Source organism: Geotrypetes seraphini, chromosome 5 (genome assembly GCF_902459505.1).
Source record: "Geotrypetes seraphini chromosome 5, aGeoSer1.1, whole genome shotgun sequence".
Classification (NCBI taxonomy): domain Eukaryota; kingdom Metazoa; phylum Chordata; class Amphibia; order Gymnophiona; family Dermophiidae; genus Geotrypetes; species Geotrypetes seraphini.
Window position 1 is genome coordinate 176,844,706 of NC_047088.1, and position 23,714 is coordinate 176,868,419.

The window sequence follows — 23,714 nt, forward strand, 5'->3', positions numbered from 1 at the left end:
CACAAAACTTCATCAATGGTGGGTGGGTGATATCATAGATAACTCTGCCCTACACAAAAAAGCATGGTTAGTTATCCTATTTAGGAAGGATCTGGTAGTGGAGAAACACTTTGTTTATCATGATACCCAAAGATGAGTCATTATAGCCAATATATCAGTCAACCATCAAGAAATGATATTAGCAAATGTATACACACCCAACACATATGACAAGGTTTTTTTCTGAGATCACATCAAGTGCATTCATTTCCATACTAATCTAAACTAAACTAAACTAAACCTTAGGTTTGTATACCGCGCCATCTTGTCACAAACCCTCTGCAGCAGCGGGCTGTCGTGTGACAAACACAAGGATTCTGGCGTGTCCCCTCTAACCAGGGGTACCTTCAGGACTTTTCAGGTGGCTCTAGGCGACCGCCTAGGCCTATGAAAGACAAGGCAAGCAAAGAGTTTCCAAATATCACCAGTGAAACCAAGTTCTTCAAATAGGAATATGATGTTTATTCTGACCCAGAGATCAAAAAGATGCAGCATAAAACAAAAATCACTTTTGCATTTCATTCAAAAATAAAGTCAATTGTAAAATAAAGATATCACAAAACAGCAATCTCCTGTAGTTGATTATTCCTGAGGTCATGTGCTCTGACTCAGGATTGCTTTACACTGGTGTTCACTCATAATTCAAACTTTCTCTCAGCATTAATATCAAAGGCATGTAACAGCAGATTTCAGCAGCCAAATAAAGTTTGAAATAAACCTTTGCTGTAAATCCAAATTAAAACCAAAACTCTTTAGGCAATATAGCTCTTGCAAACGGATCAGCTTTTCCCTCAGCTCCCTGTGCAGGCAAAACAAACAGCTGAGGGAGATAAGCTAATTAGCTCTTCAGGAACGGGAGCCACAGCAGGATTTCTAAAGTTCAAAACACAAACTTAAAATGTTCTATCTTGAGCTTCTTGTTTCCAAACTTGACTTTAAATCACTTCCATAGTTTAGGATTCAGGTAAGTGTTATTCTTAACCCAAAAATACTCATAAAGTCCAAACCTATCTCACATTCTTCAGGCTTGTTTGCACAGCAGAAAAACATAGGCAAAAGGGAAAAAAAAACCACAAACCACTAATGGTTTCCCAGTTACTCACTTTCTTCATTCAGTTTCCATACATTCTGTCTGGCTCTCTAGCATAGGGCCAGCTACTTGTACCTCCATGCTTTCCACAAGTTCTGGAATCTGGAAGTTTGAAGTGGGAAGGATTTCTTCCAAATCCTGCATGGGCCAATCTGGCACGGTTGTCTCTCCTGCTCTGCTCCACAGCTCCTCACCTGCCTTAGGCTGTGGGAGTGACTCACCCTGGTCACTCGCTCCTCCTCCTCCTGCTTGTCTCAGCCTGCTTTTAAACAGCTCAGAGCCAATCCCCTTCAGCCTGTAGCGGGGGATGGGTTTTGGCTCTAAAGCAGCTTTTCTCTGCCTGGGTTTATCTAATGCAGCTATATTCCTTGTGGCTTCTCTAACTGCCCTAAAGCCCGGAGGCTGCTGTTGCCAGTCTGCCTGCCTCTGCTCCAGATCACTACTGCTCTGATCATAGGGGCAAGGGAGGTCAGCCTCAAGTTGAGCGCCAGAATCAATCTGATCAGCTCTTCTGCACCCGATCCTATTAGGGACCGAACTAGTGCTGGTGCTGGGTTTGTCACAATCTCCACAAGCGTAGAGCTTGGCACAGTTTACAGGGTTAGGTTGAAAAGGAGCTACAATGAAGGGTTATAGGAAAGGAGCTAGGAAGATAAAGAGGGACAGGGAACCAAAAAGCGGGAAGTATTAGATTTTTGAAAAGAGCCAAGTTTTCAGGTGTTTGCGGAAGGATTGGAGGGAACTTGAAACTCTGAGCGGGGATGTGAGGTTATTCCAGAGTTCTGTGGTTCTAAAGGGGAGGGATGTTCCTAGTTTTCCTAAGCGGGATATACCTTTTGTAGAGGGGAATGATAGTTTCAGTTTTTGGGAGGATCTAGTGGAATTAGGGTTAGAGGAATTCCAGAAGAGTGGGATAACGGGAGGGAGGATGCCATGTAGGATCTTGAAGGCTAAACAGGCACATTTAAAGAGGACTCTGGAGTGAATTGGGAGCCAGTGAAGTTTGGACAGGAGTGGAGAGACGTGGTCGAACTTGCCTTTTGCGAAAATAAGCTTGGCCGCGGCGTTCTGGATTAGCTGAAGTCTATGGAGTTTTTTTTTTAGTTAGGCTTAAATAGATGGAGTTGCAATAATCCAGTCTAGAGAGGATGGTGAATTGAACAAGGACAATGAAGTGAGAATGATGAAAGTACGATCTCACTTTCCTCAGCATATGAAGACTAAAGAAGCATTTTTTTACCATGAAGTTGAGGTGGTCATTGAAGGAGAGAGAGGAGTCTATGATGACGCCAAGGACTTTGCTTGAAAACTCAAGCTGAAGAGTGGAGCCGGAATATAATGGGATGGAGGTGGGTAAATGATCTAATATTGGGCCGAGCCAAAGTAATTTTGTTTTGGACTCATTCAATTTCATTTGTACAGAATGTGCCCAGGAATGGAGGTTCATTATACATGCGGATATGTTCTCAGCGAGATTAGTGAGGTTCGAGTCGGTCTCGAGGAGGATGAGGATATCGTCGGCATAGGTGTAGAGAGTTTCCAGGGGGGATAGGTGAAAAAGTTTCAGAGAAGACATGTAAATATTGAAAAGGATAGGAGAGAGAGGTGAGCCTTGCGGGACTCCACATATCGGCTTCCAGGGAGGGGATGAGATACCGTTTATGTTAACAGTGTAGGAGCGTAAGCGTAGGAATTTCAAGAACCAGTCTAGGACTGTGGAATTTATGCCTATTTCAGAGAGTTGGAAGATTAAGATATCGTGATGGACGACGTCGAAAGCTGTGGAGAGGTCAAATTGTAGAAGTACAGTGAATTTGTTGTGAGAATGAAGTTGTTGTACCTTAGAGATTAGTGAGGCTAATAGGGATTCGGTGCTGAAGTTGGGTCTGAAGCCGAATTGGTAGGGTAGGAGTATAGAAAATCTTTCTAGGTAGGATGAGAGTTGAGTGGATATGATGGATTCTAACATCTTGGTTAGGAGAGTGCATAGCCAAGAGTAGGGAAGAAAAGGCGAAACCTTTGGCAGTAATACAGTTTGGCACTGAACAAAAGCATAGACAGTAATAAACTTAGGCATCTAAAACAACCTTTAACACTGTTTTTGATCCCCTTATGGATAAATCTTCTTGTTCTGGGATTACGCCTATCAATTACTCAAAGGGAATACCTCTTCTCTGTGAGTCCCTAGACTTATTAGATTCTTGGAGATTTCTGCATCCGGAGGACATAGATTATTCACCCATTTTTTTAGGGTGCAAGAGGCTCAATCTAGAATAGATTACTTACTTATCTCATCTACTCTATCCTCTGGGCTGCACCTGGTAGGCATTGGTCCTTCCTGTGACTCTGACCATGCATTTGTTTGGTTGGAGTTATGAGATGCAGACAGAGTCTCCAGGCCGCAGAGATGGAGGTTTCCCAGACATCTTTATTTTGATATCAAATTTCATGACTTCATCCGCACTAGCTGGAGTAATTATATGAAAGATAATAATGAACATGTCTCTCAACCCATTCTTTTCTGGGAGGCAGCTAAAGTTGATCTCCGGGAAGAGGTCATTTCTTATTGCGCCCCCAAAGAGATGTGTGGGAGAGGCTGAAATTAAGAGATGGGAAGCTAGGGTCAGCCATGATAGACAACATTACAGGACCACCCCTTCCACTCTACATAAGGCCTCCCAAGCAGCCCTTAATCATTTGATTTACGAAAAGGCCCATAAATCTGCCCAATATTATAAATTTCAACTATTCAAGCATGCCAACAAACCTGGAGCTCTCCTGGCTAGGCTGGTAGCTCAAGCTCAGGGTCCCAGACAGGTGTTACACTTAAAGGATAAACACAGAGTACAGATCTGGAAATATCCATGGCTTTCTGTGATTTCTATGCTCAATTATATACTGCTACTGAACAATTTGTTTGGATGTAATTTATACCTATCTAAATGCCCTATTACAGAAGTTGAGGCATACTCTAATATTGGGCTTAGTGTACTAGACAAGTTGCCTGGGACCAACAGCCTCACTGTAGAATTTTATAAGCTCCTCCAATCTGACATTTCAGGTTGCCTTGCGGCGATATTTAATTGCTTTACTGAAGGAGAGAAATTGCCAGACTCATTGCGGGAACTCTAAATACTATCCTTTTGAAGCCTGAAAGGGATCTCTAGTTGGCAGATTCATATACAGTAGATCAATATCCCTGCTTGCCTATGAGGCCAAATTATTCACAAAAATCCTGGCTAATAGGATGGCCCAGGTCCTGCCAGTTCTTGTGGCTCAGCCCCAAGTGGTTTTGTCCGGGGCCGTACAATTACCAGAAACATCAGACAAATCTTATTGTCCTTAGATAAGGTCAAATTAGAAGCCATACCATCTTTATTAATTAGTTTCGATGCTGAAAAGGCATTCCACAGAGTCAATTGGTCCTTTATGTTTGATATGCTGCAAGCCTATGCTTTTTTGGGACTTTTCATGTATGGTATCCGAGCTTTGTACCATGAACCCATAGCGAAGATCAAGATGAATAGCTGCGAATCAGAGTCTTTCCCAGTATCATGGCAGATGAGGCAGGGATGCTCACTCTTCTTTTTGTTTTAGTTCTAGATCCCCCTTATAAGAGATAATATGGAAAACCGGGTTATCACAGGGGTCTCTCTTGGATCTAAAACATTCAATCTTTCCTCATTCGCGGATGATATATTAGTACATATTACTTCAGCTGAAGCATCATTGCCAGCATTGCTGGAAATCTTTGCTGAATTTGGAGATTTCTCCAGATTCAAACTCAATCTGGCCAAATTTTGGGGGGTATGCTTCAGTGGACTCTCACATGCTAGAATTTTACCTGGGGGTTTAAGAGTTTAGCCCCTGGGATAGGGTTGAGGGATTTTGGTTCATCGAATAGAATTGTTAGTCTTATCTGGAGTATTGCTTGGCCTATAATCTTTGCTTTTGGTATGCAGGGGTTGGGTGGTAGGGGTCTTCAGGGGTTTAAGGATAATAATAGAATTAGAATGACTGTTGTATATATCTCTGGAAATGTTGGGTGTGTAATTAGTGGGAGTTGGGGGGAATGCGGAGATTGGGGGGAGGGGGGAAAACATAGAAAAAAAATCATTGGTGACTAGATTATTGACAATAGATGTTTTCCTGTTTGATCACCTGCTATTGATGTACTATTATGTTGGCTTTGTAAGTTCACTTGTCACTAATAAGAGATTTAAACTAAAATCAATTGTTGCTACTTGTCATCACTTAGATGCCAATTAACAGAGGAACCCATGCAGGAAGCTATGTGGTAGAGCCTGCACTTTACCACAAAATTACAGCAAAAATACCACAGCATGCTATAATTAATGAGCATACAAAGTGGTACGCCATCAATAGCGTGCAGGCCATTGGTGCACCGACAATCCCGCCCTGACATGTGCACACAGGAGAAATATGCGCCACCCTATTGCCTTCTGTTAGGGGCAAAATTGTAAGTGGATTGGAGGCGGGTTGCGGTAAAGGTGCACTACAGCATCCCCCTGATTGTAATGGGGGAAGTTTCCCCCACACACACCCCCTCTCAAAGCGGAAAATAGAAAACTTTGAGTTTGTGCGAGGAGAGCAGGAGTTTTAAGTGTAGTGTGGGGGAAGGGGTTCCTCCCACACACCCCTCAGAGCGCAAGCAGGAAGGCAATACAGTAGCGTGCATTTGTTATGCGCGCAAATGTCAGGGTGGGATAGTCGGTAAGCCAGTGTCCTGCATGCATTTGACGGGTCACCTACAAAGTACTGCTTTGTTAAAATAGCAACAGTAATCCAAAACTCATTGATAAATATCACCTTTCCTGTCAGTGCTAGATTGGTGATTGGCTCAGGCACTGACAGGAAGGGTGACACTGAAGAAAAAAAAATTGCTGGCTTTCCGGTCAGCTTTCTGCAGGGCCCCTAGTAGCCTCACTTGGTCTCTCAACCCAACATCTACTCCCTGCCCCTCCCCAAAATTAAAAAAAACCATCATCTATATAGAAGCCAGAGGTGGGCTAGGGTCCTGTCTTCCTCTTGCCTGACCATATCTCTTGTCCTCAATTGTTTTAAAGAAAAAAATCCTCATTGGCATGATGCGGTGGGCAGTCAGTTTGCCATATAAAGGAGAAATGTCCTTATATGGTAGACTGGCCCTGCCTTGTTCATCTCAGGCTTGAAGAAAGGTTGGGGAGGGAGTGCCAGTCTGGAAGGGAGGCATTAGAGCACCAAGGATCTTTGTGTAGATGTTGGTGTTGGGGGTGGGGGGTCAGATCACATTTGTGAAAGGCCTACTAGACTACCACGTACTTTTTTTTTTAACTGTTGGATGACAGGGGGCACGTCAGTTTAAGGAGATATAGGGAGGGAGATTGAGCTGAAGTGAGAAAGGGGATGCTGTTAAGACTCCCATTCCTCTCAGCCAATCCTTCTGTGTATGTTGCTCTGGGTCTGACACAAAGTTTCATTTGTGCAATGCCTAAGAAAAACATTTCTCCTCCCCCCCCCCCCCCCCCCCTAAATGGCCCTGGGATAATAACTGCACTAGCATGCATGTTAATGTGCTCTATGATAATAGTTTCTGTACAAGCACTGAAACACTTCCTGCTATCCCATGCTAAAATTATATTACCTGTGCATGGGAAGTTATGAGTGTAAGCTGTGCACCATTATAAAATTAGAGGGATTGTGTTTTTTCATTTATAAACATAAAAAATATTCTAAAAATTTTTATAACAAGTATGGAAAATATATATATAATTCATTTGTTATTTCAACTGAAACATTTTGTTTCTGTAATTTCCATATTTTCTTCTTTTCCTTACCGTGTTCTAGGACTGGTATGAAAATGGAACACCTCCTGTATTTTGGGTGTCAGGCTTCTTTTTTACACAAGCCTTTTTAACTGGTGCACAACAGAACTATGCTAGAAAGTTCACCATTCCCATCGATTTACTAGGGTTTGACTATGAAGTGCTGGAGGACAAAGAATACAGACATGCCCCTGAGGATGGTAAGCAAAATGAATACTAAAGTAACTACATCCCTTTAGAAATGGGGCACTAACCCCCACCCCTTTTACAAAGCTGCATTAGGCTTTTTTATCGCAGGCTGTGGCAGTATTAGCTCCGACACTCATAGGAATTCTATGAGCGTCGGAGCTAATACTGTCATGGCCGATGATAAAAAAGCCTAACACAGCTTTGTAAAAGGAGTCCTAAAAGCAGCAGTTCCCAGAAATGGTTGGGGACCCAAATGGGATTCTGTTTGCAATTAATGGGGGTCACAGAATCAGTGCTGCACCTCTTCTCACTGGATCTCCATTGTGACCTATATTCAACATTGGCAGTCAACATAGGGCCTGTGAGACAATTAAGCCGGTGTGGGCTTCTTTAGAGTGGAAACCCATAGAAAGCACTGAGGTCTTAACATGCACATTGATAACTATGCTGCTGTCTCTTTCATGCTTTTGGATGTTAGAAAGGAAGAAGCAGATGGGAGGAGAGGACCGAATGGGTTCTGTTATTTTTTTTTATTGCCATCTAGGGCTATGTGAAGTTTTACATGTTAAAATGGGATCATATTAAATAAAAGTTTCTAGTGCGACAGATACTCCATTCCTGAACATGTGGGTAATCAGTCCTTTGTTCCAATAATTTTTGTAGGGAGCTTCATTAGCATTCTTTTGCTCTGCCTCTCATCCTTCTGGGCTATCCTCTAATTCTTCAGTTGTCTCTCAACAAGCAAGATGGTAGGAGCCGAACTTTTATGCTCCTGTTTATTTTTTCAATTATATTTGGTTTTTGGACCGTTTACATGATTTTTCAGTGCTACAGAGGATCCCATTCTTGGGACATCTCTGACTATGGGAGAGTGCAGACTCTGAGGTCGAGAGCTGCTGTGAGAGAACTTCCAGAGACAGAGATATCTTCATTGTTAAGATTTTGCGGGAAATTTCTTACAAACTTGGGAAAAGGGAAACTTAAAGCTAAATAGATAAGCTCAGGGACTTATTTTATTTAAAGTACTCTGCTCACTTAGAAAGGGAGTTTTAGGGATAGTATTTGTTTTTTGTTGTTATTTTTTGCTTTTTTCTTAGCATAGGAAGGCTCTGTTAGGCTAGCATTTCAAATGACTATTTTTTTAATCCCTGGAGTATCAGTATAAAGTACAGCTAATGGGCACAGGCAGCTTCAGTTTAGACTTTAATTCCTTCCCTCTCACCCCTGGGCTGATCTCTGATTTATAGGCCCTTGAACCAATTAGAAGGCTAAAAAGTAATTAGCTTATCTCTATTAGCTAGTATTGTAAAACCTTGGATTGCAAGTAACTTGGTTTGCAAGTGTTTTGCAAAACATTTGATTAAATTTTAACTTGATATACAAGTGTAAGGATTGTTAGTGGCCCCCACAATATATGGTTGGTAGGGTCACTTGAGAGGCGCCCTTACAAACACCAGGTCCCAGGTTCAGTTTCCTCACAGAAGATTCACCAGGAGTAGAATCCAATAAGAAACACATCCAGAGGTGATTGCATAAAGAATATATTATAGAAATAGGCTTACAGAAAAGCAATATTTATAAGCATTACAATTAAGTAGAGAGCAAAGCAGTTTCCCTGCCTTACAGAGTTCAGAGACAAAGAGACAGAGAGTCTGAAGTTCTAAGGAGAGCCAGAGAGAGAGATAGCTCAAGAGAAACAAGAGAGGACCAGAGTGCCAAGAGCCAAGAGAGGGGGGTGATGCTGCGAGGGGGCTTTTATAGTTTGGAAACTTATTCTAAAAACCAGAATCTATTGAGCTTCAATAGAAGTTAAATATCCCCCCTCCTTCGTAGACAGGAGAAAAATAGGCTGTAGTCATATGTAATTTCCAGTCTGTCTCTGACAATATTTTCTGATTAACTTTAGTTATCTGTGCACCTGGACCCATTGTCCTAAGCACCCTCTTAATCAGACATTAACACCTTTTAGCTAATCATGATTTAATCAGGGCTACTTAAAACAGTCTCCCTGCCCTCAGGGTCTATCTGCGTTCACATGCCAGAGTCAGATTGATATAATTTCCCATAGGCCTTCGCTGACATTAGTTATGCCAACTGAAAATGCTGAATGCTAGCAATAGCTATGCTGACAACAAGTACATAGAGTATACACACATCACAACTGAGTCAATGGTGGTTCTTTCTCTGACACTTCAGGAGTATAGTGACTGTTCTAAATGAGCAAGGTCTTGCAATATAAGTACATTTAGTATTTTGTATTAAAGTTTGGGGATTGTGGAACAAATCGTCTTAAGTTTCCATTTTTTCTTATGGGGAAATTTGCTATGATATACGAGTCAATGCAGTGGAAACACAAGTCATCTCCCACCCCAAAAAAGTTCAAGACAAAAAAATCTATAGGCAAAGTCATGGCAACTGTTTTCTGGGATGATAAAGGACCTTTGATTCTGGAGTTCATGCCACACAAGACAACATCAACACAATGATTGCTTTGTAGGAGTCAATCAAGGGAAAGCTCACAGCAGGTGTGCTGCTGCTTCACGACAATGCGCCAGTGTATATATCATGATGTCATGACAATCATAGGCTGTCCTGTCATCCAAGAATGTAGGTTTCAGCAGCTGAACTATCCATCCTACAGTCCTTACCTGGCTCCCTTGGATTATTTCCTGTTTTGAGTTTTCATGAAATCTCTTTGTTGACAGTGGTTTTCAAGTGATGAAGACATCAAAGAAGCTGTGACGTCCTGGTTTGAAAGTCAGACAAAAAGTTTCTTTTCAAAGGGTTAAAGTCATTGCAGGAAAAGTGGATGAACTGTATGGAGCTATCAGGGGAATTTATTGAAAAATAAATTTATTTTTTTTTAAAACTCTTATTTCTTACTGAGGTAGATAAATTATTGAACACTCCTCGTATCACCATAAGAGGGAAGACAGAGCATCCCGCTAGCATAACATAACTTTATTCTTCAATATCGCCATTATCAAACAATTTCTAGGCGGTTTACACAAAAGAAGGCTGGACAATCAGCGAAAACCAATAAAAATAATTAAAATACAACAAGTTTCTTAAATATGTTTTTTTTTTCAATTCTTTATTGATTTTCCAAACTGCAATAGTGCAACATAGATATATAACATAACGATATATAACATACAATTAATCAACAAAAGCACATTCAACTTACATAACCAAATCATTTTCAATGATTATTCAATACAACACAGAAACATAGATTTTCCCAATAGCCTTACCCTACACAAATTAATAATGCCCTCCCATCCACCTCAAATGTAAATATTCAAAGGTCAAAATTAGGCCAGAAAAATCCCCCCCTCACCCTTCCCTGGATGTGTACGAAAATAAACAAAAACTGATTCATAATCAAAGACCTACTATAGTGAAGGAATATATGATGTCAACGGGCCCCAAACTAATTTAAATAAATTACTGTGTCCCAAATTATCAACATTCATTTTTTCATATCTATAGATGGAGCACAAATTTGCCCACCAGAAAGGGAAAATTAGGCGATCGTAGTTCTTCCAATTTCGTGTTATCATCTGTATGGCTATCCCGGTCATGACATGAAAAAGACGGCATTTATATCGATCCATAGGGGGTTCGTGTTATCATCTGTATGGCTATCCCGGTCATGACATGAAAAAGACAGCATTTATATTGATCCATAGGGGGTTTAACATATAATAACGTTCCACATATGACCGCCTCAATATGTCAGTGGAATTGATGATTCCAATATGTTATTAATCTTACCCCATATTGACCTCTAAAAGTTAAGTATCACAGGACAATAGAACAACACATGATCCAGTGTCCCTATGTCCAGATGACAGTACCATCATCTATTAGATTTAGCACTGTCTAACTTGTGTAACCTAACCGGGGTCCAAAAAGATCTATGTAACAGAAAAAAACACATTTGTCTCATAGATGCTGATGCTGTACATCTCATCCTCTAAGTCCAAATTCGTGGCCATCGAGACGCAGAAATATACTACTTGATCTCAATGTTCCAGATGTCTCTAAGACCATTTTTTGGATTTTTATTCAAGAAATCAGACATTAATTTAAACCACCGGCAGCCTGATGTCCTAATGAATCTATCTGGAAGCATAGGACCTGGAAGCTGCAATAATTGTTTAGATTTTGCCAATCAGGGAACCCCTTCTGAATGGCTTGCTTCAACTGCAACCACTTATAATTTTGAGACTTTGCAATACCAAATGTTTGTTGCAGTCATGAAAAATCAAGCATTTTCCCATTTGATAGAATATCATCTAGTGTACGTATGCCTGCCTGCATCCAGTGCTTCCAGGCGATCCCAGATCCGCCTATTTGAATCTTGGAGTTTAACCACAAGGATTGATAAGTGGATTTCTCTACTGGAACATCTGTTAATTTATTAATAAATTTCAAAGTTTTCCAAGTGTCCAATTAAATACTATTGTCCTTAACCCATTTGGCAACTTGATACTCACCACATGAAACAATCGTAATGGGGACATAAGCTGCTACTCTAAATACAACCTCTCAAATGGCTTGGAAAGAACTGTTCTCTGTATTATGGAAATTTGAATAAAGCGGGAAGAGTATTAACTAATTATCTTAAAGCTAAAAAATGAAAAGTAAAAATTGTGGCTTTCATAACATAACTTTATTCTTCTATACCACCATAATCAAACAATTTCTAGGTGGTTTACACACAAGAAGGCTGGACAATCAGCGAAATAACATACAAATAATTAAAATACAACAAGTTGCTTAAATATGTTCAAAGTAAAATTTTGTTGACAGTAATATCCACATTTAGGAAATGAATTTATCAAACAACGCTGACTTAATTACTTTTCGAAATGCACCATAAGACAGCATAACTCCACCAATACAATTACCCCACCAGGACTGCTGCTTACTTGCTTGAAATGCAAGAGTCCTATCCAAAAAAGTCTTGCATCTGCAGCCAGTAATTTTTGGATAAGCAAATAGATTGGAAGTCCTAGTTATCCTCGTTGGGCTGTATAACACAAAATGAGATAAAAGGTAAGTTGGGGCAAATCCCCAAACTAGCTTAAAACAGATGCAAGAGAATTTGAATAGTACTCTTGCCTCCACCAGGAGCCAATATAACAGTCGGTAGTAAGGACTAATATGGTCATTTTTCTTCAACTCAAATATCAATCGGACAGCCGTATTCTGTACTATTCTCAGTTTTCTCAGGATTTTCTTTGGAGCTCCCAAATAAACAATATTGCAGTAATCCAGTATGGATAAGACTAGTGCCTGCACTAAGGCCCCGATTCTGTAAACTACGTCTAGTTTTAGGCATGCTTTAGACTTCCTCGTGGTGCAAGTTTCAATCAGCGTTACTTAGGCATCGGGTAGGCGTCTGAAACCCATTTTCAAAAATCAACTTTTTCCTGATATAGATGCCAGATAGACATTCCTACGATGTTAGTTATATATATAAATATGTGTTTTTTTACTGATTTGTTATTATTTCAGGATTGCAAGCTTTAACATAAACCCAAAGTATACCATCATTAAAAGGATAATAAAAACACAGTATACCATGTTTAAAAGGATATTTATAATATCTTAGTTTCAGTGGGAGTTGATCTGGGAACATCAGCGTGCATATTGAAAAAATATGACATTCTTACTTGCTAACCTTCACTCTAATCTGCTGTGCTAGACAATGAGCCATAAAATAATAGCAATTCTGATTTGATTATATTGCTTCTTATAGGTAGTGAATGGCAGTTAATTCTACTAGGAGATAGAACAAGGTAGATCTCACTGCCCTGTTCTATCCTTTTTCTTCATTATTTCAGAATTGTATACTTCAACAGTATAAAAACAAAAAAATAACAACGTATGCCATGTTTAAAAGGATAAGTATAAGATTACTTTTTGATTGAGAGGTACTGAGTGGGAGTTGAACTAGAAACATCAGCCTAGAAGGGTGGAAGCTTCACTCCTGTGCTACAGAGAAACTGGTATAGTAATGGCAAAATTAGCTCCTATAAGAATTGTAAAGCATAGGACTTTGCCATCGTATAGGCTTTAGTCCTCCTCAGTTTTAGGGTGTACTTCATAATGAATCCAGAATTCAGTTGGATTTATAATTCCTCTACTAGTAATTAATTTAGTCCTTATGTTTTTATTTTTTTTAGAACAGATTGCTTCTTTACCAGCATAATTCAAAATTACAAATATAATGATCTGACCAGATGCATTTCTCCCATGCCCCTAGTAGATGTTGAATCTTTGGATCAGGTTGTTATTTTAATGAAAAGGTAACTAAATCTAGTTGTTGTCCCTTATAATGTGTTTTTTCTACATCTGGTATTATAAACCCTAGGGTAGTTAAAAATGAGAATATTTCAACCACTTCTAAATTTCCCACTTGTTCCAAATGAATATTTATGTCACCCATTAAAAGATTGGATGATCCCATCAATGTGTTAGTAGTAAGAAATTCAAAAAATTATTCTTTGGCACTTGGCCATCTTTTAGGAGGGATATAAAATAGTGTTACAATTAATGAACCTTCCAGATAAGTGTTTGAAACCTTACAAGTTAGAATTTCCAGATCATCTGTGGATTTAAAATCAATCCTGTTAAAATCAAAAGATTCTTTTAGGATTATTGCTAAGCCACCCCCTTTTTTTCCAATTCCTAGCTAATGGAAGGATTTTATATCCTTCCGGTAGGATTTCGTTTATATTAGCATCCGTGTCCAAGGCCATCCATGTTTCTGTCAGAAATAAGAAGTTTGGATTTGTTTCCTCAAACCAATCATTTAAAACCTGTGATTTATTTATCATGGAGCCGCAATCACACCATAGCTATAGCTGTAACGATGCCTAAGTTGGACAGTATAATCAAACCCGAATTGCTATGATTTTATGGCTTATTGTGTGGCACAGTGGTTAGAGTGAAGGTTGGAGTGTGAGCCTGGTCTGGTTTCGACTCCCTCATGTACTTCAGCTGACACAATACTCATTTTAATAAAAATTACTAGCTGTCTAATCTAGGCTTCCACTTATACTTAGGTACCTACATAGGCACCATATTATACAGACATTTTACACTTTAACAGCACTTAAATTCTATTCTATCAAATTATATTTTATGACAAATACAAATATCATCCCCCCCCCTCCCACTTTCTATATATCCAACAATTGCACTCGAATTAAAATTATCTCCCCAACCACCCTGGACGTGTATGATGAAAGGGCAAAATCAAAATTTTGTCAATGGCTCCCAAACATCCATAAATTTCCTATAATGTCCCTGTTGTAAGGCCATCATACGTTCCATTTTAAAAGTGTGGCATAGAGATTCCCATCATCATACACGTCCAGGGGTTGTTTTAGGAAATTTCAGGATGCGTGGGAGCCATTAACAAAGTATTGTACTGATTAGATGAGTTTGTTTCCCTTAAATTTACAAGTTTAGTAGTGAGGGGGTTATTTTTATTATTACATATTCTATAAGATATTTGATCATATGTTGGGAAAGGATGGGAAGGGGGGTGATAAGAGTTTATGATTTGTATCATTGCTGATTATTAAGTGATGTATTTATTGTTAATTTGTTTGAACATTTGTCACACTTATTCTAAGTTTGAAAATGAATAAAGATTTAAAAAAAAAGAAAAAAAAAAAAGAGCTTGTAATTTTTATTAAAATGAGTATTGTGTCAGCTGAAGTACCTGAGGGAGTCGAAACCAGAGCAGGCTCACACCCCAAGCTTCATTCTACAAAATAAGCCATACAATCATAGTAATTCAGGTTTGACTATACTGTTCCATTTAGGCGTCGTTGCGGATGTAGCTACAGCATGCTTGCGACTCCGTAGTGGAGTTCCCGAAGCACGCCGTAATGGCTGCAATTAAGCATATCTTAACCTTCTCCCCGACTGAAAGACGCCATTTCTGGCTCACCAAGTTAGGGTACCTCGTTGTACCTTGTTCATCCTCTCCAGCTCTCCTATAATGTCATTTTCTCAAATATTATGCTGGCTGCAGGCTGTGAGGCAGGAGACATGCCAGCAACTGTTTGCCACCCCCTAAGGGCCTCCCCACTTCTCTCCTTTGCAGCCTGGGCCTCATGGAACACTAGATAAGGCAAAGGTCAATGTGACGAAGTAGCTGAAGTGGTGCTTATTAAGGAAACACTAATGCCCAGCTGCTACTCAATGTAAATAAGCACAAGGTGAAAAATGGTTTAAAATTTTTATTGTATAGTCCAAGAAAGCAGTATGCAAGTGTAATATCAGGCAACTGCAGTTCGATGAGATGGATGACAGGTATGCAGAGTAAGCCACTCCTAGGTCCAAGTTGTTACTGTGGTCGAATTGTTAATGTCCCATAATTTGCCTAAATCCCATTCAGAGAAACATGTATCAAATAACGTCTATCTGATGCCCAAACAAAGCTCAAAGGATGACTTACATGGTTGCCTAAATATCATCCATAGAACTCACATCTATCAGACTAACGTCTTTCTGAAGCCCAAATCACATCTATCTAAAACCCAAACAATGCTCAAACAGCTATTCCTTCTAGGAGCTAATTTTACAATTGCTATACAGCTTCCTGTGTAGCACACAGGTTAAACTTCTACCCTTCTACACTGATGTTCCCAGTTCAACTCCCAGTTGTGCATCTCAATAAAACTTAAATATTTTAAATATCCTTTTAAAGATGGCATACTTTTTTTGTTTTTATTATGTTAAAGCTTACAATCTTGAAATAGTGAAGAAAAGGAATACAGGGCTCCGATACAGCGCAGCAAGAACGCCTATACTGTAGCCATAATGATGCCTACACGGAACAGTATAATAAAAGCTGAATTGGTATTATTTTATAGCTCATTCTGTAGCACAGCAGTTAGAATAATGGTTAGCGTGTAATGCTGGTTTACTCCAGCTCCCACAATACTCATTTTAATAAAAATTACAAGCTACAGACCAATCCAATCTAATTTTCATCTCAAATAGCACAACATTAGCAATACTAAAAACAATACATTACAAAAGTTGAGTTTGCAATTGATATAAACAGCAGTATTTGACTCCATGTCACATTTATTCAACCATACTTAAGATTCACACTGATGTTCCCAGTTCAACTCCCAGTCAGTACCTCTCACTGGAAGAAAAATATTATAAATATCCTTTTGAAGATGGCATACTTTTTTGTTTTTATTATGTTAAAGCTTACAATCGTGAAATAATGAAGAAAAAAAATCAGAGAAAAACACATTTTTACATATAACTAAATACATTGCAGGGACATCTATCCGGCGCCTAGAACAGAAAAAATTAGATCATGTCTATTATTGGGGATGCCTATATGGTGCCTAAATATAAAAGACGCCTAAAGCATGTCTAAAGATAGGCAAACTTTGCAGAATTGGGGCCTTAAGGACTATATCCACTCTGTGGTCCTGCATACACTTCAAGGGAAGTCCACTTGGTATCCTGAGCTACCAGCGAGTCTACATTAGGCTGAACAAGTAACTGCTAAAATGCAGGAGCTTGCAGCCTTGTTATCATCTTAGCTCCCCTTAAGGAGCTCTCCGGAATCTCCCAATGCTCTATAATTAGAGCAGTAAGATCCGGATGCTACGGAAAAATGAAGTCTGCACCTGAAAAGCACTCATAATGGAGCACTGCGCTGCTACAGTCTGTGAAGACTCCAGGTTTATCTCCCACAATGACTCAGGGATAAGCTCCAGCAACGCTATAACTTTAAATAGGCATTGCATTGTCAGGTCTTCCTCTTACTCAAGAGGGATTACTGTCTCCAGGCCTTCAGTTTGTTTGAGACCCCCGAATCCCCAGGAGGGATGATTCACTCTGGGACAGTAAAACTGACTTCCAGTTCCCCCAGTCATTATCAGACTGGTCCTCTGGTTCCTGCTCATGAGTTTCTGCTGTAGAAAGTACTTTTGGAGAGGACATGTACCCTTGTGCAGACACCATTGCCCTCTTTACAGATGTGGAAGACTCTCAATAGTTTAAATAATCTTTCCACAGTAAACTTACAAAATCTGGGGCAAATTCCTCACTAGAGTCCCCCATAGTGCCCTTCCAGGTTTCACTTTGCCATTTCCTGGACTCAGCATCATCCACGCACCTGTGCTTTGCCTGAGCTCCATCCCAAGACTTTGTAGAAGTTATTTTCCCTAGACAAGGGGTCCTCTGTGATCCCCCAGCCTTAAGGACCCTCTCACATGCTCCACAGCATGTAGCATGTGGATGCTGATCTGTCAGCCATCCATCGCAAATCTGGCATGATATAGGGATAGCTCCACTAGAGGAGTCCATCTCAAGTGTTTTTAATCCAAATTGAGGGTTTGAGGCAAATTGAGGCTTTTAATCAAAATTGGGAAAATTCAAGATGGCTACCACAGCAACATGGTCACGCCAAAAACATTATTCCCTTCCAAGAAGTAATAATAATAATAATAACTTTATTTTTTCTATACCGCCACAGTCGGACGACTTCTAGGCGGTTTACATAGTAAGAAGGCTGGACATTCAGCGAATATTAAAGGTTTTAAAACAATACAAAACAAAACAATAGATCCACATACAATACGATACTATACAATACCGTGAGTCTGAATAACAATACTATACATTAAGTCTAAATACAATACTATACATTAAGTCTAAATACAATATCGTACAAAGAGTCTATATGCAATACAATAGTTTAGAGGCGAAAGTTACGTATTAATTGATTGGAGATCTAAGGGTAATGAGTGTCTGAGGGATTTAGAACAACCAAGAGTTGGAGTTCTGGGTTCGAGGAGATCAAGGTATGAGGGGTTTGTAGAGAGAGAGAAAATGCGTTTAATGGGGAGAGGAGACCTGGTGGCGTTGGGGGCCGTTTTAGTCAATGTATTTTGCGAAGAGGGCAGTTTTGATTGTTTTGCGGAATGCATTATAAGTTACATTGGGTTCGATTATGTGGTTTTTCAGCCAGATTTGCTGTCTGTTCGCTTGGAACTTAAAGGTTCTATCCAGGAAGGCTTTGTATCTGCAGCCTGTAATCTTTGGGTATGCAAAGATGTTTTTGTTCCTGGTCGTTCTTGTGGGGTTATGTAGGGTGAAGTGTGTTTGTAGATATGAAGGTGCTATTCCCCAGGCTTGTTTAAAACAGGTGCAAGCAAATTTGAATATAATTCGCGCTTCTATTGGAAGCCAATGCAGTTTTTTATAGTAGGGGCTGATGTGGTCGTTTTTTCTTAGTCCGAAAATTAGGCGGACGGCGGTGTTTTGTATGAGTCTTAGTTTTTTGATTGTTTTTTGTGGGATGCCCAGATATATGATGTTGCAATAATCAAGAAGGGATAGGGTCAGTGCTTGTACCAGCAACCTGAATGATGTAGGGTCAAAGTATTTTTTTATGGTTCTTAGTTTCCATAACGTGTAAAAGCATTTTTTGACTAGTGAGTTTGTGTGGTCAGTCATAGTTAGATGAGTGTCTAGCGTGATACCTAGTATTTTTATGTTTTTGGAAATTGGGTATTCGTGGTTGTTTATTTTTATCGATGTATTCGTAATTTTGTCATTAGGACTAGCCAGAAAGACTTTTGTTTTCTCTGCGTTTAGTTTTAGTTTGAAGTTGTTGGTCCATTTATTGATTTCGGTCATTGTGTATGAGAGGTTATCTACAATTTCTTTTGTGATGTCGTTTAAGGGTATAAGGATGGATATGTCGTCGGCGTAAATGTAGTGTATTAAATTTAATTTTTGTAGTAGGTGGCCTAAGGAGGCGATATAGATATTGAAAAGTGTGGGCGATAGGGGGGAACCTTGGGGCACGCCTGATGGGTTTTTCCATGGTTTGGAGTAGTTTCCATTGCCAATTACTCTGTAGGATCTGTTTGTTAGGAATTCTTGGAACCATTTCTTTGCCTTTCCTGATATTCCCATTGCTTCAAGGCACAGTAGCATGATTTCATGGTCTACCAAATCGAACGCACTGCTGAGATCTAATTGTAGGATCAGTGCGCTTTTGCCTTTACTGAAGAGATCATAGAGGTGGTTCAGTAAGGAGGCTAGGACAGTTTCAGTGTTGTATCCTTTCCTGAATCCTGATTGGTGTTCGCTAAGGAGGTTAAATTTGTCCAGGTAGTTGACTAATTGAAGGTTGACCAGTCCTTCCTGTATCTTTGTGAAGAGGGGAATGCTTGCTATGGGTCTGAAATTGGTTGTCAATGCTGCGGAGGCTTTCTGGTCTTTGGGGATTGGGGTGATTAGTATGTGACCCATTTTTTTGTTTAATGTTCCGCTTGTAAGGGTGGATGTTAGCCATGCAAAAAGTTCCTTTTTAAATTCTAGGGGGGCAACTGTCATGATTTTAGGGGGACATGCATCAAGTAGGCAGTTAGATTTGGTGTACTTGTTAAATAAATTCAGGAATTGCTGCCAGTTTGGATGTTCAAGGTGGTCCCATATCATGTCTACCTTGGTGTCTTGGTCGTGGGGTTCTAGGAATTGAGGAGCATTTGTTGTGGGCGTGGGTAGTGTTGCTCTTAGCTCTGTGATTTTATTTTGAAAGAAGTTGGCTAGGGTTTGTGCCGATGGAGTGGGCTCAGTGTCCTTTTTCAGTATTTGTGTTGTGTCGGTTATGGTTTTTACTAGTTTGAATAATTCTTTGCTGTTTATTTTTGAAGTACCAATTTTTTTCGCATAATGCTTAGTGCGTTTTTCTTTGATCATATTTTTGTATATTTTCATTTTTTGTTTCCATTTTGTCTTGTCTGACTCATTGTTTGTTTTTTGCCAGATTCTTTCCAATTTTCTTAGTTCCTGTTTGGTGGTTAGTAGTTCCCCGTCATACCATTCATTTGGTGGTCTATTTTTCTTTTTGTAGGTTTTATATGGTGCAATTTTGTTTAGGAGTTCTTTGCTGTAAGTTTCCCATTTTGTGGGGAAGTCCTGATTTTCATTGATTGGGGGTTGTAACTCATAGTGGGTCCAGAATTCGGTTGGGTTAATGATGCCACGGCTGGTTACTGTGTTCATATTGGCGTTTTTGTGTTTTTGTTGAGTGTTTTGTTTTAGCCAATGTAGATTGAACTTGCCAATGTAGTGGTCTGACCAAATACATTTTTCCCAGGGCTCTGAGTGATATTGTATTTTGGGGGCTATTTCTTTGTGGGAGAAGGTGATTAGGTCTAGTTTGTGTCCTTTTTCGTGGGTTATTTCTGCGTCAGGGTTTGGAAAGTCCAGTGACATTAGGAGGCTGATGTTAGACCCAAAGGTTCTAACACCTAATTCAAATTAAATTTAATTGATGAATTAGGATCTCAAATGCTCGCAGTTACAAGCTAACAAAACTAGTCTTGGCTCATAACTATTTCATGAGCTATCATCTGTCCATACATCTTTTTTATTCAATTTAAAGTGTATGAAAATTTTTCTTTTTTATCAATTACTTTTTCTATACTTTTTGATACTATTCTTTTAGATACTAATCTTGTATAATACAATTTCTTAAATTCATTTTTTATCCTTATTTCAATTTTATAATGTAGACATGATGATACTTAGCTTGGGTGCTTAGCTCAAAGCAGGAAAACAGCAAACTCTCAGGACTCCCAGTGTTAATTAGTTTAACCACTCTGGTCCTAATGCAGCTCTCCTACTATAAACGAGAGCAAAACGGAGATCTTCCGTCGCTGCTGTGGTCAGAGGGCCGGGTATGAAAACACACCCGAACTAAGTATCATCATGTCTACATTATAAATTGAAATAAGGATAAAAAATGAACTTAAGAAATTGTATTATACAAGATTAGTATCTAAAAGAATAGTATCAAAAAGTATAGAAAAAGTAATTGATAAAAAAGAAAAAATTTCATACACTTTAAATTGAATAAAAAAGTTGTAAGGACCGATGATAGCTCGCGAAATAGTTATGAGCCAAGACTAGTTTTGTTAGCTTGTAACTGTGAGCGTTTGAGATCCTAATTCATCAATTAAATTCAATTTGAATTAGGTGTATGAACCTTTGGGTCTAACATCAGCCTACTTCTTGGAATGGAATAGTGTGTTACACAAGTTTTTTGAAATCACGCCAAAAACATCCCAGGAAAACCCACCCAAGAATCAAAAAAATTCTGGGAAGGGGATTGTGGAGGTGGGGGACCCTAGAAATATCCCCAGAAATCCTTAGAACCTGCAAATTCAGAACTTCTCCCTTGATTTTCTCATAGACTTCAATAGGTAGTACTCACTGTCTGGGTTGGGTTAACCTACTGCAGCTGTCACAGAAGCTGGAAGTGGAGAATACACTGCCTGACTCAACAAACCAGCCTTTGGGCTGCTATTCAGACTAAAGCCCAACTGAGACCTCAATATCTGCGGATCCATGTGTGAGCAGGAGGAGTAATTTACATAGCCAGCACCCATTAAGCCCTGCTGGACTGAAATTGGAGCCAAACAACCTGTGGTCAAACACCTAATAAATGATGTGAGCTAGCATCAAGGGGACCTGATCCCAAGATCCACAATTTCCAATGCAGGCCAGTTGTACAGGAACCCAGAGTTGCTTTGCTAGCTGCAGACATCTGACCCAGAGTCTGTGTCCTCTTCCAGGCAGAGCTGCTCCGAGGTCACAGGAGACCTCTCCAGCACTGAAAAGCCTCAAACTTGGATTTAACCCCCCCCCCCCTCAATAATAAAGAATTATCAGAGCAAATCAGACTCACACTTTCTCAACTTTCCTCCAGAAGGAAAAACCTGGAGGGGGCTCTACAGCACTGGAGAAGGAGGCGGAGCTGAAGAATGTAAATTTCATCCTTCTGCAATTAACTTGGGAATATCACCTACTGTCAAGATTCGTATGTCCTTTGCACCAGAATGCCTGATTCACTAAGCTTTTTCCCCCCAGTAGACCCCTAAAATGGGACAAGTCTTAATGAATCAGGTTCCTACATCCCATATAATTCTGACTTCTAGGTTTTAGTTTTTCTGGTTAACCACTTTTTATCACTGCGCAAGATAACACATTTTGTAAGTTCAACAAGCATTGAGAACCACTTATACCCTAGAGAATTATGCCCCCACAGACTTTAACACAGTTAATAAGCACTGGCATATAATGACAGGCCAGACTTTGGCCCACAGGCCATAGGTTGGACACCCCTGTTGTAAGGTATTAAAATACCTATATACCTTTCCAAGAAAGTTAAATACTGTTCTATTTAATATGTTGTATAAACAATTTATAATTTTCATTTTTTGCCACATACTATATTTCTCTGGGATGTATAAAGCTAAATGGAGTTTAATTGTAGCAACATTATACATACACTACATCTCAGAAATATAAGCAATAAAATTGCATTAATTTTTAATTACAACTAATTTTACTAACAGGATAGTATGATGCAGTGCATAGTTCTGGCCTTGCTAAACTCTGAAAGCAAGCTCAGATAGTTTACTAAAGTTAAAAACTATCACCAGAAGCAAGACTGTACATCTGTTATACTTTGCATAATGTACATATAAATCTAAGGACGTAACATGAATAATTAAAAAAACAAAACAAAAACCAACTAACCTATTATAAAAACTCTGAAAAATAACCCAATTAATAGAGTCACTTATTTTTTTCTGGTTTTTTTTTTAGTATCATGACCATTGTATGTAATAGTAATCAAATATAATTCTGCCCACAAGCAAATATCTGGGTGTAAAATAGGCTCTGGGATCATGTAACTTCTGCTAATGGTCTGTTTTATTCTAAACTATAAAGAATTGGTATTAATGGTGATGATCTGTCCTTAAATAACCCTGGAGGTGATAAAGAAAAATGTGCTTCCCAAGATAAAAGAAATTAAAGAAAACAAGATGAATAAAAGGATCAATCAGTACGGGCCCAGTGCCCTCGTTACAACCATTGAAGAGTAAGCAAAATGTGTAGTGAACATTATTGAACAGCCCTTTTGACTGTATGGGACTGAGTGATTTAAGTATAACGGCGAATGGACCAACAGTTATGACTCTTTATTGAGTGAACTCACACGAGCGGGACTGATTAACGAGCGGAATTGAATAGCGATGATTGGTGAACTTTGAACTTTGTCTCGCTTTGGATTTACTGAGCTAAGTACTTTTCACTGTTTTTCACTATTTTTTATCATTTTCACGAACTATTTGTGATAGGTGCACAGGGCTCACTGCGCTGTGGTTTGATGGACGAGACTGAGGATATTATATTGATATTTATATATATATATTTTTTTTTTTGACGATTTTTGTCACTTTTTGCATTTTGGTTTTTTCATTTTCACATTTTGTGTGTTTTTTTGTATTAGGTTTCAGGGAGATTTTCTTTGGGGTGATTTTCTCTCCTTTTGCTTTAATCTGGGGATGATTGTGCTCCCGATTATCTTGTAACGTATATCCATATTTTTGTATACAAATTACATACAATATAAGGATAATATGATGTACGGGGCAGAGTTTATTTAGATTTATTTCTAAGTGCTTGTCACTTCATAAACACCTGCC

The 23,714-nt window shown here is 39.2% G+C and overlaps 1 protein-coding gene across 1 annotated transcript in view; it reads left to right on the forward strand.

The window, feature by feature from the left end:
- The window catches only part of DNAH7 (dynein axonemal heavy chain 7), a 707,015-nt gene that overhangs the window by 668,107 nt on the left and 15,194 nt on the right, over nt 1–23,714 (forward strand). The window contains exon 59 of the mRNA XM_033944671.1: nt 6,977–7,154. Within this exon, the coding sequence (XP_033800562.1) occupies nt 6,977–7,154 (178 nt within the window). The remainder of the gene's footprint in view (nt 1–6,976; nt 7,155–23,714) is intronic.